This window comes from Oryza brachyantha, chromosome 3, assembly GCF_000231095.2.
Source record: "Oryza brachyantha chromosome 3, ObraRS2, whole genome shotgun sequence".
Taxonomy (NCBI): Eukaryota; Viridiplantae; Streptophyta; class Magnoliopsida; order Poales; family Poaceae; genus Oryza; species Oryza brachyantha.
In genome coordinates this window covers 27,175,456-27,191,208 of record NC_023165.2, presented here as the reverse complement: position 1 = coordinate 27,191,208, position 15,753 = coordinate 27,175,456, and the positions used below count along the sequence as shown (strand labels likewise).

Below are 15,753 nucleotides of genomic sequence, written 5' to 3'. Positions count from 1 at the left end.
GGCGTTGACAGTTTAACCGCTTACGCGTGGCGTGTGATCTCTAAGAGCATCCTCCGGAGATGATTCACCCAGTCCTCCGTACGCAAGTTTAAAAAAAAAAAGCGCTCCAACGGACACGTCATGCAATCCGCTAAAATTAGCACATTCGCCAAACAAGGAGAAAGAAAAACCCAAAATAACGAAGGTGAGTACCCGTGCCTATTATTTTTAACGGAGAGCGAAGAAGGATGGTGTAGCATGAAGAGACTATGTGCCCTGTTTGGAGAGCTTCTTTTAATTGCAGCTTCTCTCAAAAGCTGTTTTTACTAGAAACTGTTATAAACGGTCTACAGCTTCTAACAGCTTCTAAGAATTTGTAGTTATAGATTCTAGAAAATAAACTAAGAATCCAAAAACTGGGTTTAAGAGCTTTTCCAGATTCTCAAAAGCTGACTATCAAACAGCTGCTTCAGAATTTAAAGCTCTCTTTTTCAGATTCTCAAAAGCTGACTACCAAAAAACTGACTACCAAACAGCTGCTTCAGAATTTAAAGCTCTCTTAAACTGCCTACGGCCATCGCCTTCCTGCGGCCGCCCCCCGCCGGCGTTGCCCTGCAGCGCCACCGCCTGCCTCCTCGCGCGTCCACGGCTCTCCCTCGGCCGCACGCCCAGCACAACTTATTTAAATTTTGTTTTGTTGCTGCAACTTTTGCTCCAGTTTATGCTCATTAAACCGATGTTGGTACTTTTTTTCTTTTGCTAGGTAATTTATGGATAATACAAATGTAAGGTTAGTTGGAATATATTACTAACATATAGGATGATGTGATAATACAAGAAAATATTCTTATAGGATTTAAATCATACAAAATATCTATAAGATCATTTGATTCAAATGGGCCTTCATTTCTCTTGGATCAAAGGGAGCCCAGCAAGGCCGATAGTACTAGCAAGGCCAACAACTTTGGCTCCTGCGAAATCTCTTGAAATAGTTCATGCAAGAACAATGCAAAACAAAAACAGTAGAGTGTGATAGAGTAATCTAGTTTCTACACATGCTTACCAAGGATCATGAGAAGTATCAAGTATGGGAAAATGCAAACAAGTCATGGTCTTATTTATGGCACTGAACCTCAATCACTCAGAAGGGAAGATAATACTAATTACATACGGAACACACATTGTTAGGGATGATTCACTGTAGCCATAGATGTAAATATGCTGTTTGTTCAGCAATATTGCAGTAGTAAGCAAAACATCTATTTACACATCTGCAAAGCATTGCCTTTTATTGGAATTTAAGACCCAAGCTCTCATTCTTCAGTAATGGTTGGACAGGGCAGTAGTTCAGACAACAGCACAGCACAAGGTTGACCCTCCAGATGAACATTTTAGATGGCACATGCCACTTGAAACCGTAAACAACCCAGGATCTTAGTTAGTGCTCCATGTAATTGCAGAAAGGTTCTAGGTCATCATACCATATGCTGCTTCTGACGATTTACACTGCTTAGTATTGTGAAGACCAATCTGCAGCGCTGCCAACTCTAGGAATGCTGCTGTCCTTCTTCGCCTTTGCATCGACCGTGTAAGTTGTCCCACATACCTCTCCCTTGCTGTCAAACCTGGGCACTGGTTTCACCTCGTTCATAGGGTGCTCGTAGCTCTGCAATCCTCCAGATGTGGTGAAGAAGAAGCCTGATGATGCCAATAGACGTAAGTATTAAGAAAGAGAAGAGTTATAGATCTTCAGAATACTTGTGGAATTGATTGGTTGATTAGGATTGTCTATACACCTTTAGGGAATGGTGCAGAGGATTTTCCACAGGCCTTCTTCACAATTTCATCATCATCAGAAACCACAAGACGACCGTCAGGATCAACTCCCCAGTAAAATGGAACGCTGCCATCAGCATCCTGTATGAAGATTAACGTAACTGTCAGTACATCCATGGATGAATCAATCAATGCTGATGGAATCGACAGTAATCCCGCGGCAACGTTATCTGAACATAACATTGAATCAGCAATTTCAAAACTATCAATACATCCGTAGATGAATCAATGCTGATCTCCCACCCCCAATTTCTTCCAACAGGTATCAATAACCATATACTTCCACCGTTCTAAAATAAGTTTATTTTTTAGTTTTTAGATATAACGTTTGACTCATCGTCTTATTTGAAACATTTTTGTAATTAATATTTTTATTGTTATTAGATGATAAAACATGAATAATACTTTGCGTGTGACTAACTTTTTTTATGAGAGACTGATGATCAAACGCTGGACACAAAATAAAAAAATAAAGTTTTTTTTGAGACGGAGATAGTATCACAGAGTAGAAATTGTTGAGTGATTCATACATTTATCCTACAACAATGTTTTCGGAACATAAATTTAGGATGAGAACCAGCAGGTATCAGGAACCAGACAGCATAAAGTTGAAAATGCTAAGGGATGGCGACCATTTTTCTAACACAAGTGTTATCTGAACATTACAACGAGCCAAACAAGACACTCAATTAACAGCATGGCCATATAGATAAAAATGAGCAAGCAAATGTCACGAATACCAGAACCATTAAGGACTAAGGAGTAAATGTAATGATTCTAAATGAGGATTATCTCAGTAAATGAATTCCCATAAATCAAATACTCACCATATATTGCCAACTTGAGGAGTTAGCTGATATACAAGGACACACAATTCCAATTTAGGTGGATATCAAAAGGTAATAATTGTGGTTAAAAAGGTCTAATTAAGCATTAACCATCCATTAAAACATACTCTTAGTCAATAAAGGATAACGCAGAAGTTTACCTCCATACAGAGAAATACTCCCTCTATTTTACTATTTGACACGGTGATTTTCGATAACCGTTCTCGTATTATTCAAAAAAGTTACAAAATTATCAATTATTTAGTTGTAAGTTATTTAGTTAGTAAAGAAACTTTTAAGCATGCCTTATAATTTTAATATTTTTTAAAAATGAATAAATATTAGTTTTAAATATTTTCACGAAAACTTTGAATACTACGAACGGCGAAACATAAATCCAAAATTTAATAACATCACATAGAAAACCGGAGGGAGTATATAGAAGAAATTACAGTGGTTCACCCCCACCCAGAGAAATGTATAACACAAATTACTTTCTCCATCTCAAAATAATAGAACGCAGTACTAGATGTGACTAACTCAAAATTATAGAGTGTTATTATTCATCATAAGTAAAAAAAAAACTTTGAAATCCACTTACAGCAGCCATGAAGACGGAATTGTTGGAGCAATCATAGAGGACAAATGCGAACTTCCCATTTATGTCTCTCACAACCTGATCTGCAGGGTAAGGCCCCCTGTCCCTCAATGTCCTGTACGCCTCGATGATGATGTTGATCTCAGTACAGCCCTTGTGCAATCCATACTGCTGCTTCAGCACCGCGATGTTCTCGATCGTGCCTTGGAACAGGCAGAAGATCTCATCCACGGCAGCAAACAACCTAGCTAACCAAAAAAAAGGGGAAAAAATTTGCGTAAGATTCATCCATCCATCCAAACGCACCTCCGAAGAAGAAGAAGAAGAACACGCGGCGGGCCGAGACTCACCTGGGGAGAAGGGGGCTCTGTCCGTGGGACGAGTAGGCCAGCGTGGTGCCGCCCCCGGGGCCGAGGCCGACGGTGACCGCGCCGGGGTGGGCCTCACGGAACCGGCCGGCGAGCCCCGCCGCGCCGTCCCCGGCCGCCCCCGGGTGCCGCAGCCCCTCCGGGCTCGGCGCCACCGCCCGGTCGAACACGGCCAGCATCTCCTTCCCTCCTCACTCACACCCTCCACCTCCTCTCCTTCACCTTCGCCTCCGCTCCTTCACCTTCGCCTCGGCCACGGCCAGAGCACGTCGGGTGTACCGTGTTGCTAGTAGGCGGGAGGGTGAGCGCGAGCAGCGGGTGGCGATGGGCAATGCTATATACGGCAGCGCGGGGTGGGGCCCGCAGGGAGCGCGAAGGATCGAGACGGATCCACACGTCGCTGCAAACACCTTGTGACGACGACCGCACTCGTCGGCCGCGAAGCGGATAGAGCCACGACGAACGAGGAGGCAGCCAGTGTTGGCCGGGTAACCGTGCCGCTGAATATTTTAATTTTTTAACATTTTAAATAAGTAATTTTATTACAACAAAATTTACTGTAATTACTACGTTTTGATAGAATTATTAAAATGACGCATGCTCTCTTACTCTCTCCCTTCTCTGTATTTCTCTCTCGTGGGCTAACTACGTCGCCATCGCTGTCGCGTCGACCGCACACTACCATCAGCCGCCTCTCACTCCTACACCCTGTGTCACCGTGCAATACCGTCGTTGCCACCGTCCTCCCCTATGCTAGCTCACTGCACCGTCGGCCTCGAGTCCTACGTCGCTGACACGCCATCGCATCACCACGGTTTCTTGTCGTTCTTCCCCTTCATACCGGCAACTCGGCCAGAAAACCATATGATACTGTCTGGTGTCTGGTACTACATGGTATCATGTAATACTTACATCCTTCGAGCTGCCCTTTGTCATGCAACGCCATGATACCAAATGATACCAGTTGATATTATTTGGTACCACATGATACCAGTTAATATCATCTGGTGTCATACCGGTGGTATGATCTAGTATCAGGTACGCGCGACGACGCAAGGCGCACCGGAGTGCGGGGGCGCGAAGCACGCGGTGGCCAGAGCGCAGTGTGGCGTCGCACAGCGGGACGACGCGCGGAGACGAGTGGCATGCATCGATTGGCGGAGGCAGACGTGTGGGCAGACGCGTGCGGAGGGGGTCGCGGGCAATGGCGGATGCGCGGACGGACACAGACGTGGTTTTTTTGTTCATTCTGTTTTTATATTTCGTTCGGACATAATGCCGTACGCTAGTAGTTCTCTAAACGAAAATATTTAAACCATCTGAATATTTTTAACCACGTCACCCCTCCTGACGTGGCAAAAGAAGCAACCATGGCAGGCTTGCCATACAAAACAACGTTGTCACGCTACTCCACGTGGCAGCGTTCTCTTATCACGTCAATATTGGTGACGCAGTTAAAAGGTTCATACGGTATTTATTTTAAGTTTTAGTAATAAAATTATTTATTAAAATATTTTAAAAAAATTCCCGTGCGCTTGTGAGTCGTGACGGTAACTGCCGCGGTTTGGTTTTATGAATTCTCTTTTACATTTAAATGTTTTTTCTAAATGATTAAAGGATCAAAATAAATTTTACTCTATTGAACATACTACTAATGCATTTGACTATACGTAAGTGTTTAAACATAAAAAACTATTTACCAAAAAACAAGCAAAACATCGTGATGTACCTATGGAACTCCAAATAATATCATCTGCAACATTAAAGAAAACCCATTACAACACAATACTTCAAATGTGTTTTCTAGGCCTGAAATATCAAATTTCACTGGTTGCAACATATATTTGTTCACTAGAACATAATCGTGCCATATCTAATTGTAAAGATTTAATTAAAATGAATATAATTTTTTTTGAGAAAGAAGGTAACAACCCCTTTCATTTTCATTAATAGAAAAGATAACCACAGAACTTCTATAAACGCATATCAAACTGAGCCTCCCACTACCGAACTAACTCCATGGAACCAAAAGACACTAAGGATAGTTAGGAAAAATTTTTGGGAGAGAGGTCATATCAACACGTACGGTTATACATTTAGGGTGTGTTTGGTTGGGGGATTTCAAGAGTTGGGATGAAGCCAATCCAATTTTGCCCTTGTTTGGTTTGGGAGCCTGATGGAGTGGGTCAGACCTAAGAGGGAATATACCACTTAGATTCGGGATATGTTACTCTACCTACTTATTCTACCAAAATTCCTCCATCCAAACACAAGATATGCTTATTTCATCTCTCTAACCAAACAGAAAACAGACTAGCTTGAACCCTTCAATCAAATAGAAAAATAGAATCGCTCCAACCCAAGAAACAGGGATGGGTCCAACACATTCTAACCCATCCCCAAACCAAACACACCCTTGAAGTTTGCATTGAATTGTCCAGGGGTTTGGCGTTCTGCTGACAATGCATTCTTCGTATGCCCGTCCAGTTTGCGAACCATGGAGAGTGATGGATGCACTGATTGACTAGTTAAGCCTTGTGCTATAAACTAACTTTCCGATTCAAGTGACGCAAAAAAACACAATTGCATGGCACATAAACACACTCCGACAGGAAGAAAAGAATTACATGATTACATCAGTACCATATATAACTGCAACTGCATTTAGTTAGATCGTTTATATATACATGCACCCCTCCAGTCCACTGTCAAAGTATCATACATTCAGATCCAATAGTAATTTCACAAATCTGAACATAAGACGACGGTAATTATTGCGGCAATAGTATGTACAGCTGATGCTACTAGCATAAGATCATCACCATGGGGGAGGAGAGACCTACTCAACTGATCATGCCCAAAGCATACAAACAAGTATAGTGACAAGCTTGATGACAAGTACCCAAAAGGATCGTTGGAGCTGCACCAAGACCAGATGAGAGCTACTACTCTGTGGATTTGGTGCTGTTTGAGTTGAGGTAGCCCATCTTTTGAGACAGCAAGCTCATATCATCCTGAATAGCAGGGTTCCTGACCTCATCGAGTCCCCCCTCGTGCAGCAGGTCCTCCCAGAAATCCTCGTTCAACTCTCCATTAGGTGGCCCGCTTTTCCCTTGTTCAGAGCTACTGGAAGCAACATCCTGTTGTGCCTTAATTCCATTGGCCTCAACGGATGAGCTTTCAAGGTCTGATGGAACACCATTGAAAAGTGAGTCCACTGGATCATGTGGTTCGAACATGACCTGTGATCCTTGCTCAGGGCTAGAACCGGTACCCGTGCTATCAAGTTCAGGTCCCTGATCGATGCGTCGCCTTCTTTTCTTTGAGACGAAATCTTCGATTTCCTTCCTCATCTCACTCTGGGAGAACAGCTGCCGTATAAACTCAGGATTATGCATGACTCGTGCCAAGAATGCCATCATCTGCTGCTGCTTCTGCTCAGTACCTTCTAGCTTCTCTTCCATCGCTTGCAGGTCTGACCTTGTGTTTTGTTGCTCCTGCCTCAGCTTCACCACTTCAGTCATCAACAGCTGTTTGTCCCTCTTCAACTGATCAATCTCTCCGTCATATCCAAAATGTCCTACTTCAAGGAATGAGCCAAGAGATTGCTGATTTGCAGATGAATGTGGAGGTTTCCGACGCTTTATGCTTTTCAGAAGATGCTTCTGTCCTCTTAGAAAACCCTCGTTTGCAAATTCCCACCTGTCAGGATCCACCTTCCTGAAGCCCTGACAAAGTAATTCATACATCAGAAATTGGAAAGAACATTCAATTTAAAACGGGGCAATAGGGTTTGTTTATTTGTCTAAATGATTTTAGATCAACATTAGCAAGAACAAAGGTAGAACAGAATTAAGAATACATGCTATTTACCTCTTTACGACAATTTTCAGTTCACTTGACACATTTTTCATTTTGCAAAGTTTCAGTTCTTCTTTATTTCTCAACTTTCCTCTTCACTCTTCATCCTTAACATTGTTTTGAGGCAGTAACAAAATGCATTCATCAATATCCTTCCCAAGGCAAACAAATGAAGTACCAACTAGAAGATTTAAGGCCTTTGGTAGAAGAAGATTTCACTCAAAAGATGCAGGTGGTAGCCTGAATCGAAAGAGCAACACTTCAATGGAGTCAACAACATAATGGGATATTAAGTTGGTTAATATACACAAACTCTCAAAGTCTGAACATGTATAATAAAATCAAATACAGAGTAGGGAAAAAACCTCCAAACTGTACAAGCTCATGTTGCCTTAAAAATGTGATATTCAGCCTTTACAGAGTACAGAGTACAGACTGCGGCAGATTTTGCTATTATAAGTTGTCCATGAACTATCTTCAATATTCAAGATTTTAGGATAAGAAGAGCACTCCATGTCACCATATTTTTCCCATTTAACCTTTGGCTCATGTAGTCCAGTCCTATTGACAGAACAGAAGATCATGAATCATCATTTTCTTTTTCTTTTGGTTTTTTTGGCCAAAAGATATAATCACCAGGGCTTTCCACAAAAGGTATTCAGATCATCAGATGTTTAATTATGTTTGATTTACGATGATATTTTACAAGGAAATAGTGTTTTTTAAGTGATTTTAAGGTTACCCTGAGTACGTAGTGTTCCAAACTGATATTCCATTTAAATGGACCTGGTTATGTTGCATAGGTACACGCTTTTGTTACATTGATCATATTATATACCTCACAAGCACTCATGCCATAAGTTAGTTCTTCCTAGATTTATCTGCAATGTCTCGCTGCGTTAACTTCAATGCCAAAATGAGTAACCAGCTTAACCGATTATCCAATACCACCAATTCATCACCAAGTCAATAGATCAAGTAGACAAGTACTACAGCAAGTAATCATTTTAATTATCTACCAATTCCCTGATTACTTCTGACAAATCAGGTGACTCAGGGTTAGCACGGACTGATTGTGTTCTACTCCTATATTAGCACATCACGTGATACGAGAAATCGAGCAGGTGCTTACATAGGTATTGAGCTGCCGGACGAAGCTGGAGAAGTTGTTGTGCTTGAAGTACCTCGGCAGCAGCACGTTCCCAAAGAGGTGAGGATCCCAAACCACGAAGCTGTTGTTGGTGGCGCTCCACGACACGACGGCGTCCGTCCTCGGATCGTCCACCATGTCGTACGTTTTGGTGAGGAACGGCGGCGGGCCGGCGTCGCTGAGCCCGTCCATCGGCCTCGGTTGCTGCCCATTCGCCTCGCCTGACGACAGCCGGCTCTCCGCCTTCACCGGGTTCACCATGCTGTAGTCCATGGCAGCTAACAGTAACAGCTCAACACTCACCAGCGGCAGTACCTCACCTCAAGCAAGAACTAGAGCCACCAACCAAAGATAGCCCATGTAGTACTACAAAAATGGTGGATTTCTAAGCACAAGGTCCCCAAATCAGCGAGATTGCAGTCACGGCTTAAGCGTGCGAATCAGGCAAGCGCAATCTAATCCTGTGAGCAACGCTTCAGTTCAACCCATCACGAGGTCTCGGCTTCTCGCGCACCTAACAGCGGCAGCAGCGGAGGCAATCAAATCAAACGGAGAGGAGGAGGCAGACACCGGAGGGCTCGTGCATCTGAAAGGAACCCGAAAGAGCCAGAAACGCGAACCGCGCGATCACCCCGACGACGAAGAGAAGGCGAGATCGCGAGGCAGGCGACCCCGACAGCTTCTGACCCCCAGCTCACACCGAAGCACGGACTCCGGGAGACTGAGGACGCCGCGGCAGCGGCGGCGGCGGCGGATGAGGCGGCACCTGACCACCTGACGCCGCCGAGGAGAGCTTCGGACTCACGAGGATAGGAAAGGAAGCTTCTAGAAGCCGGAGCGTGAAGGGGGAAAGGGGGGAGGAGCTCTCTCTCGCTTCTGGAAGCAATGGAATTGGGGATCCTCCCCCGCCGCGACAAGGAGAGAGAGGATAACGAAGACGGAGACGACGACACACGTGTCGGGCTCCGAGTGGGCCGACTCAGAAACGCGGGATCCGGCCCATCCAAACCGTACAATGGGCTGCGCCATCTGGGCTTGACCCCCCGACTCATCCGGCCCATGTATTCGTATACTGTACAGTTCCGTATACCGTACGTCGTATTTACCTTCCCCACGAAGGCATCTTGTCTACACGAGGAATAATACGCTTTGACTTTGACTCGGAGTGCAATTAAATAAAAGACAATAAAAATTGAAAAATGAAAAAAATCGATCGCGTCGTGCTGGGCGGTTGCGTTGGCCTTCTACTCTCTCCTCTAGTCCTCTTCTTCTTCGCCATCGGCAAGCACCGCCGCCGCCGCGGAGGATTCGAAGGTTGCGCCGGCCAGCGGAGGAAACCCTAGAGGGAGGGAGGCGGGGAAGCTGCGGGTGCGGGGGAGTCGCCATGTTGGGGAAGGGGTATGACCTCGAGGCCGGCGGCGCGTCGGAGCCGCTGTACCCGGGGATGGTGGAGAGCCCCGACCTGAGGTGGGCGCTCATCCACAAGATCTACGTCATCCTCTCCGTGCAGATCGCCATGACCGCGGCCGTCGCCGCCTTCGTTGTCAAGGTCCGCGGCGTCTCGGAGTTCTTCGTCTCCTCCAAAGCCGGCCTGGCGCTCTACATCTTCCTCCTCGTCTTGCCCCTCATCGGTGGGATTCAATCCATGGCTTTTGTTTGGCTTGTCTTAGTCGAATTTTGTGCGCTGATGGGCTTGATTCCTCCTCGGTGTGTACAGTGCTGTGCCCCCTGCGCTACTACCACCAGAAGCACCCGGTGAACCTGCTGCTCCTTGGCGTCTTCACCGTCGCCATCAGCTTCGCCGTCGGCATGACATGTGCCTACACGAGCGGTAATAGTATCGTGCTTCGCTTGTTCATTTCTCTGGATCAATCGTAGTTACGAGTGCCTGCTATAAGTGACTCGGGTTAGGCATTTCTGGTCAAATTTGAGCAACTGAAATCACTTGATATGGATGGTTGTTCGTTTTCACGAACGAACCACGCAGTCTGCATTACGAATCTGATGTCCCTTGGCCATCCTCGTGTACTTAAATTGCTAGATATGTTGGCGTGAATGGTTTTTCATTTTGTTTAGTTGAGCACCTCTAACAAAATTATGCAAGATTATGCTTGATAGTGAAGAATGGAAACCACTGTTAGGCACTTGGAATCTGTTCTATGTTCTATGTTCTCCACCGCAAGATTTTTAGTTTGCAGTGTGCTACGGTCTACAAATCATTCAGAGAACTAGCATGTGGATGTGGCTCTTTTGACGTAGAACTGTTCCGCATTAATGCGATGCTGAATTCCGCCTTCTGTAGTTCCCACTGGTTTGTTACCCTGCATTTTCTTAAGGTTCTTACTTGTACAGTGTTCGTCAATAACTGTTTTGGTTCTGCTTCATCTGAGATCTGACTTCTGACAAGAAATGGAGTTCCACATCTCTAGTTTAGAAATAGACTAATGTCAGTGGGGAGAGTGCTGAGATGAGAGTAGTTCCATGATCCTATTGCATTCGATCTTTGAACCTGGTCTTTTAGTTTTGTAACACTCTGGTTTTTCATAATAGAAACATGGATCTACCCTATTAACCAGTTATACCATAATAGCTATAACAATTTTATTTAGACTACACTGAAGATAGACCAGCAAAACTGTTCAACTAGTTGTGGTTGTAGTTCACTTGCAGTTTATCTGGCATGTTTGTCTGCCTTGCTACTCTTCATTAAGATCAATCTTTATTATCTGCCTTGCTTAACTAATTGTATATGTTCTCTATCGAGGAATTGATTGTAATATGTTCTGTTAACAGGAAAAGTCATTTTTGAGGCAGCGATTCTCACAGCAGTGGTTGTAATCAGCTTGACTGCTTACACTTTCTGGGCTGCAAAGAGAGGCCATGACTTCAACTTCCTCGGCCCCTTCCTATTTTCTGCTGTGATGGTGTTGATTCTGTTCTCCCTGATTCAGGTTCGATGGCTGCACCTTTAGCCCCTCCTATCTTGTATACCTTTTATTGTTCTTGAGATGGTTATTGCAAGCATGTATTGACTGTTGAGTTGCCCTTGATGCTGATGGCATTTCTTCTCTGCAGGTATTTTTCCCACTGGGCAAGATCTCTGAAATGATATATGGTGGACTGGCATCACTAGTCTTCTCTGGATACATCATCTACGACACGGACAATATCATCAAGCGCTACACGTATGATGAGTATGTCTGGGCTGCTGTCTCGCTCTACCTCGACGTGATCAACCTCTTCTTATCTCTGCTGCGAGTGCTGAGGGCAGCAGATAACTAGTTCAAAGGCTAGTTCTCTACCCTGCACATAACGAATGTCCATGGATTGCTGTACTCTGATTAAGCATCACACTTGTGTTGATTCTGCTGTAAATTCTTGCTTAGCGGATCCTGGAGACTTTTGATGGAACCGCATAATTGAATTTCTTGGCTATGTTACAAATAAATGCAGCTGTTGCATCGTTCTTTGCTCGCTGAAAACCTTATTGTATGGTGCTTGCGATGTACCTGACCGAATACTACCCATTGATTTGCAAAAAAAAAAGAAAGAAAGAAAAGAAGAAGAATACTACCCATTGAAGTTGTCCAAATGCCACTACAAAGATGCCGTCTGATGAACAGGTTGAATACTTCATAAGTTGACAACTACTTCATAAGGCATCTTTTAAAGTATTCTTTTGGTACTGCAAGATTCATAACAAACAAGATAGCAACTACTATACGCTACCGCAACAAATAACATGTGGAGGAATTGGCACCAGTAGCAGCAAAGAGAAAAATGTAACTTACAGTTGGAAAAGACCAATCTTTCACTAATCCAGACTAACAGGTGTAACACTAGGTCTATTGGCTGTTAATCTGTTATACTTAATTCTGGTGATGGTAGATGAGATTCTTCAGATCCCATGTTTAGCAAATCCATTGAACAGATAAGCACCATGCCATGCCTGTTAAGATCGCAAGAACATGCATACTGGGAAATTGAGCAAACATACGAGAAAAACACATTCATCTGAAGTTGTGCCAACTAACTAATATTCCCTTCGTTTTTTTAATAACCGACAATTTTGACTTTTCAATCACGATCCACCAGGCATAACCGATGCAACAAGGATAGGGTGGATCAAACCTCACACAGCTATCCCGCTGTTGCATCATCAAACCTTTTATGTTCTTTGGCCGTGGTCTTTTGGCTTTTTATCTGAAAAGACCAAATAATATATTTATAAATAAAAAATAATTTATAAATAAACTTGGTCTAAACGACATATTGGGAACTTGTTACTCTTTTCTCTTAACTAGCAAAGTATTCATACTTTACCACGGTATATCAAATTTTTTATAGATTCTTTAAGAAAGATAAATTTGTATTTTAAGATAAAATAAGATGTTGATAACATATAGAATAACTATTTTTTAATACTAAAGGACATAGAGTGATTGATAAAAAAAAACAAGATAGATGGTGGGGACAGATTCACTGCCAATACTATTGCTTTCTTGTGAAACGAGTATAGATAATTATCCGGCCACCAATCGTAGGATTGACATCACTAGTGATTAAGTAGATAATAAATCCCTTTTCTGGTTATAACATCAATACTAATCGAAAAGAATAGTATCAGTACATGCGATACCACGTGGTTATAACATCACTAATGATCGCACAAGACTCAGATCAATGGAAGGAGGATGCCACGTGGATGCGGCGGCTGACTGTGGGCCCAAACACGAGGACCCGGTTTCAGAGGCGACGACTCGAGGGGGACTCCATGGACGAACACGAGGAAACCGTTTCGAGGAGAGAGCGCGCTCCCGCCAAGAATAGCGCGCGCGCCATGGCCGTCGCCGCCGCCACCTCTCCTCCACCACCCACAAAATTTCTAAAAGACGTCGTCGTCGTCGCGCTCTCTCACCAACTCAGCAACGAGACCGACCGATCCATCGGCGGCAGCGCGTACGTCCGTCGTCGTCGTCGTCTCCGTCTCCGGCCGGTTGCAAGGGGGAGGCGGCGATCGAAGGGATCCGATCAAGTAGATAGCTAGGTAGCTAGCGAGCGAGCTAGCAAGCCAGCCATGGGGAAGCACGGCAAGTGCGACGTGGAGGCGTGCTACCCGGCGGCGGCGGGCGAAGGGATGTACATGATCGAGAGCCCGCGGCTCCGGTGGGCGTTCATCCGCAAGGTCTACGTGATCGTGGCGGTGCAGCTGCTGCTAACCGTCGCGGTGGCCGCGACGATCAACCTCGTCGAGCCCATCAAGACCTTCTTCCAGGGTCGCACGCCGGCGGTCATCGCCGCCTACGTCGCCATCATCCTCTCCCCGCTCATCAGTACGCCCGCCGCCGCTCCTGACCATGCATGCATCCATCCTTCGCCGCCGGCCATCTCCGATCATTGCAGCGTCGACCATGCAATTAGTGTTAAGCTTATAATTATGATTAACTGATGAATTGATCGGTGCAGTAATGCTGCCGATGATCTACTTCCGGAACAAGCATCCGATCAACCTCTTCTTCCTCCTCCTCTTCACCGTCTGCACCAGCGCCTCCGTCGGGCTGGGTTGCCTCTCCAAGAACGGTACTGACAAAAAATATTCATTACTTTATTCATTCCAAAATATAAATATTTTTATGATTTAATAAGTTTTTGAGATGTTACTTTAATCAATAATATTTACAAAAGTATGTTATTTTAAATAAAGAAGGTTCCATATTTTGGTAGTTTGTTTACTTATAAATATATTCCTATTATTTTTACATGATGAATCTTTTTTTTACTTTTTGTTATAAGTTGTTAAAATTTAAAATACTTGACTTGAAACCAAGCTAGTATTCTATAGTACATTGTTAATGGTCATCCCTATCTTTTTATTTCTATTTATGCTTATAAAACAAGATTTTATATCTTCAATCTTAAATTAGACCTAATTTTAGGGTTTTCTCACTGAAGTATAGATTCTATCTTTGGTTTTTAGGTGCCAGAATACGTGTATAAAAGTTTTATTCATAAATTATTTTTATTCGAAAATAAGCCGTTTGACAATCACCCTGATTTCTTTTGGATATTTGCATACATGCCTGCATTATTATTGCTCGAGATGAGATCAAGATTGTTCATGTTACGTAAATTTGTGCGAAATTCGGGTGGTCTATAGGGACGGTGATACTACAGGCGGCGGGCATAACGTTCGTGGTGGTGGTGGGGCTGACCTGCTACACGTTCTGGGCGGCCAAGAAAGGCTACGACTTCGAGTTCCTAGGCCCATTCCTGGTCGCGGCCTCGCTCGTCCTCTTCCTCTACGCCATGATCAGCGTAGGTGTCATCTACTCCATCCTTTCCAGCCTTAAAACAAAACAACTTCAAATAATAGATCTTCATATTCATTCCAAAAAATTTACTCCACGTAAGAATTTCTAGTTTTATCTAAATACATATAAATGCTAATAAATCTAAACATATGTTATTATGTACATTCATTAATTGATAAATATATACAAGACTATAAAATATTACGATATGAACCAGATGGAGTATCTTCTAAAGACAAAAGTACACTAATAATATTAATTAAGAATTTCTAGCTGAACATATATACAATTATATATATTTATTAATAAATAATATAGATAAGACTAGAAAGTATGAAATAATCGGATAGGATAAATTGGGATATGCAGATCTTCTTACCGATGGGGAGGACGGGGAAGCTGATGTACGGGTGCGTGGGGGCGCTGGTGTTCTCCGGGTTCATCATCTACGACACCGACAACCTCATCAAGCGATACACCTACGACGAGTACATCGCCGCCGCCATCACGCTCTACCTCGACATCATAAACCTCTTCATGGCCCTCGTCACCTTGCTCCAGGCCGCCGATGGCTAAGTAGCCTAGGCAGTAGCAGCGGTACAAACAAATTGCCAACCAAACTAGGGGGCACTGGCCTGCCTGCTGCTGGATACTTGTGTGTATCTTTTCCTTCTATTCTTTAACAAGACAGTCTATGTAAAGATGGGGTTAAGAAAATTAAATCCTCTGTGATTGGGCATTAGCAAGCAAAGCATTGCAAATCAATACTGTTGTTTACATCCATCATCTTTCATGCCATGGCATTTGACAGTTCACCAGACAG

General features: G+C 43.7%; 4 protein-coding genes across 5 annotated transcripts; 2 read left to right on the top strand and 2 right to left on the bottom strand.

Moving 5' to 3' along the window:
* Positions 1-1,025: 1,025 nt before the first annotated feature.
* LOC102710963 (stem-specific protein TSJT1-like) lies at positions 1,026-3,916 on the bottom strand. Its single transcript, XM_040521972.1, has 4 exons — positions 3,591-3,916; positions 3,244-3,484; positions 1,776-1,896; positions 1,026-1,677 (listed from the first exon to the last, which is right to left on the bottom strand). The coding sequence occupies exons 1-4, from the start codon at positions 3,785-3,787 to the stop codon at positions 1,490-1,492; spliced, it is 747 nt and encodes a 248-aa protein (XP_040377906.1). The 5' UTR covers positions 3,788-3,916; the 3' UTR covers positions 1,026-1,489.
* A 2,315-nt stretch (positions 3,917-6,231) lies between these two features.
* On the bottom strand, positions 6,232-9,509 carry LOC102710572 (heat stress transcription factor A-2e). Of its 2 annotated transcripts, XR_423330.3 has the most exons (3): positions 8,602-8,668; positions 7,482-7,576; positions 7,245-7,336 (listed from the first exon to the last, which is right to left on the bottom strand). XR_423330.3 is itself a non-coding variant. In XM_006650663.3 (2 exons), exons 1-2 carry the CDS (start codon positions 8,890-8,892, stop codon positions 6,554-6,556), a joined length of 1,074 nt encoding a protein of 357 aa, XP_006650726.1. In that variant the 5' UTR covers positions 8,893-9,509; the 3' UTR covers positions 6,232-6,553. The 2 variants fall into 2 exon arrangements, 1 of the variants encoding a protein (XP_006650726.1); XM_006650663.3 differs by lacking the exon at positions 7,482-7,576 and having other exon boundaries at positions 6,232-7,336; positions 8,602-9,509.
* A 320-nt stretch (positions 9,510-9,829) lies between these two features.
* Positions 9,830-12,101, top strand: LOC102710286 (protein LIFEGUARD 2-like). The gene is made up of 4 exons (XM_006650662.3): positions 9,830-10,250; positions 10,337-10,450; positions 11,413-11,570; positions 11,695-12,101. Exons 1-4 carry the CDS (start codon positions 10,004-10,006, stop codon positions 11,899-11,901), a joined length of 726 nt encoding a protein of 241 aa, XP_006650725.1. The 5' UTR covers positions 9,830-10,003; the 3' UTR covers positions 11,902-12,101.
* Positions 12,102-13,532: 1,431 nt separating this feature from the next.
* On the top strand, positions 13,533-15,717 carry LOC102710005 (protein LIFEGUARD 4-like). Its single transcript, XM_006650661.3, has 4 exons — positions 13,533-13,952; positions 14,086-14,199; positions 14,777-14,934; positions 15,300-15,717. Exons 1-4 carry the CDS (start codon positions 13,697-13,699, stop codon positions 15,504-15,506), a joined length of 735 nt encoding a protein of 244 aa, XP_006650724.2. The 5' UTR covers positions 13,533-13,696; the 3' UTR covers positions 15,507-15,717.
* The last annotated feature ends 36 nt before the right edge of the window (positions 15,718-15,753 follow it).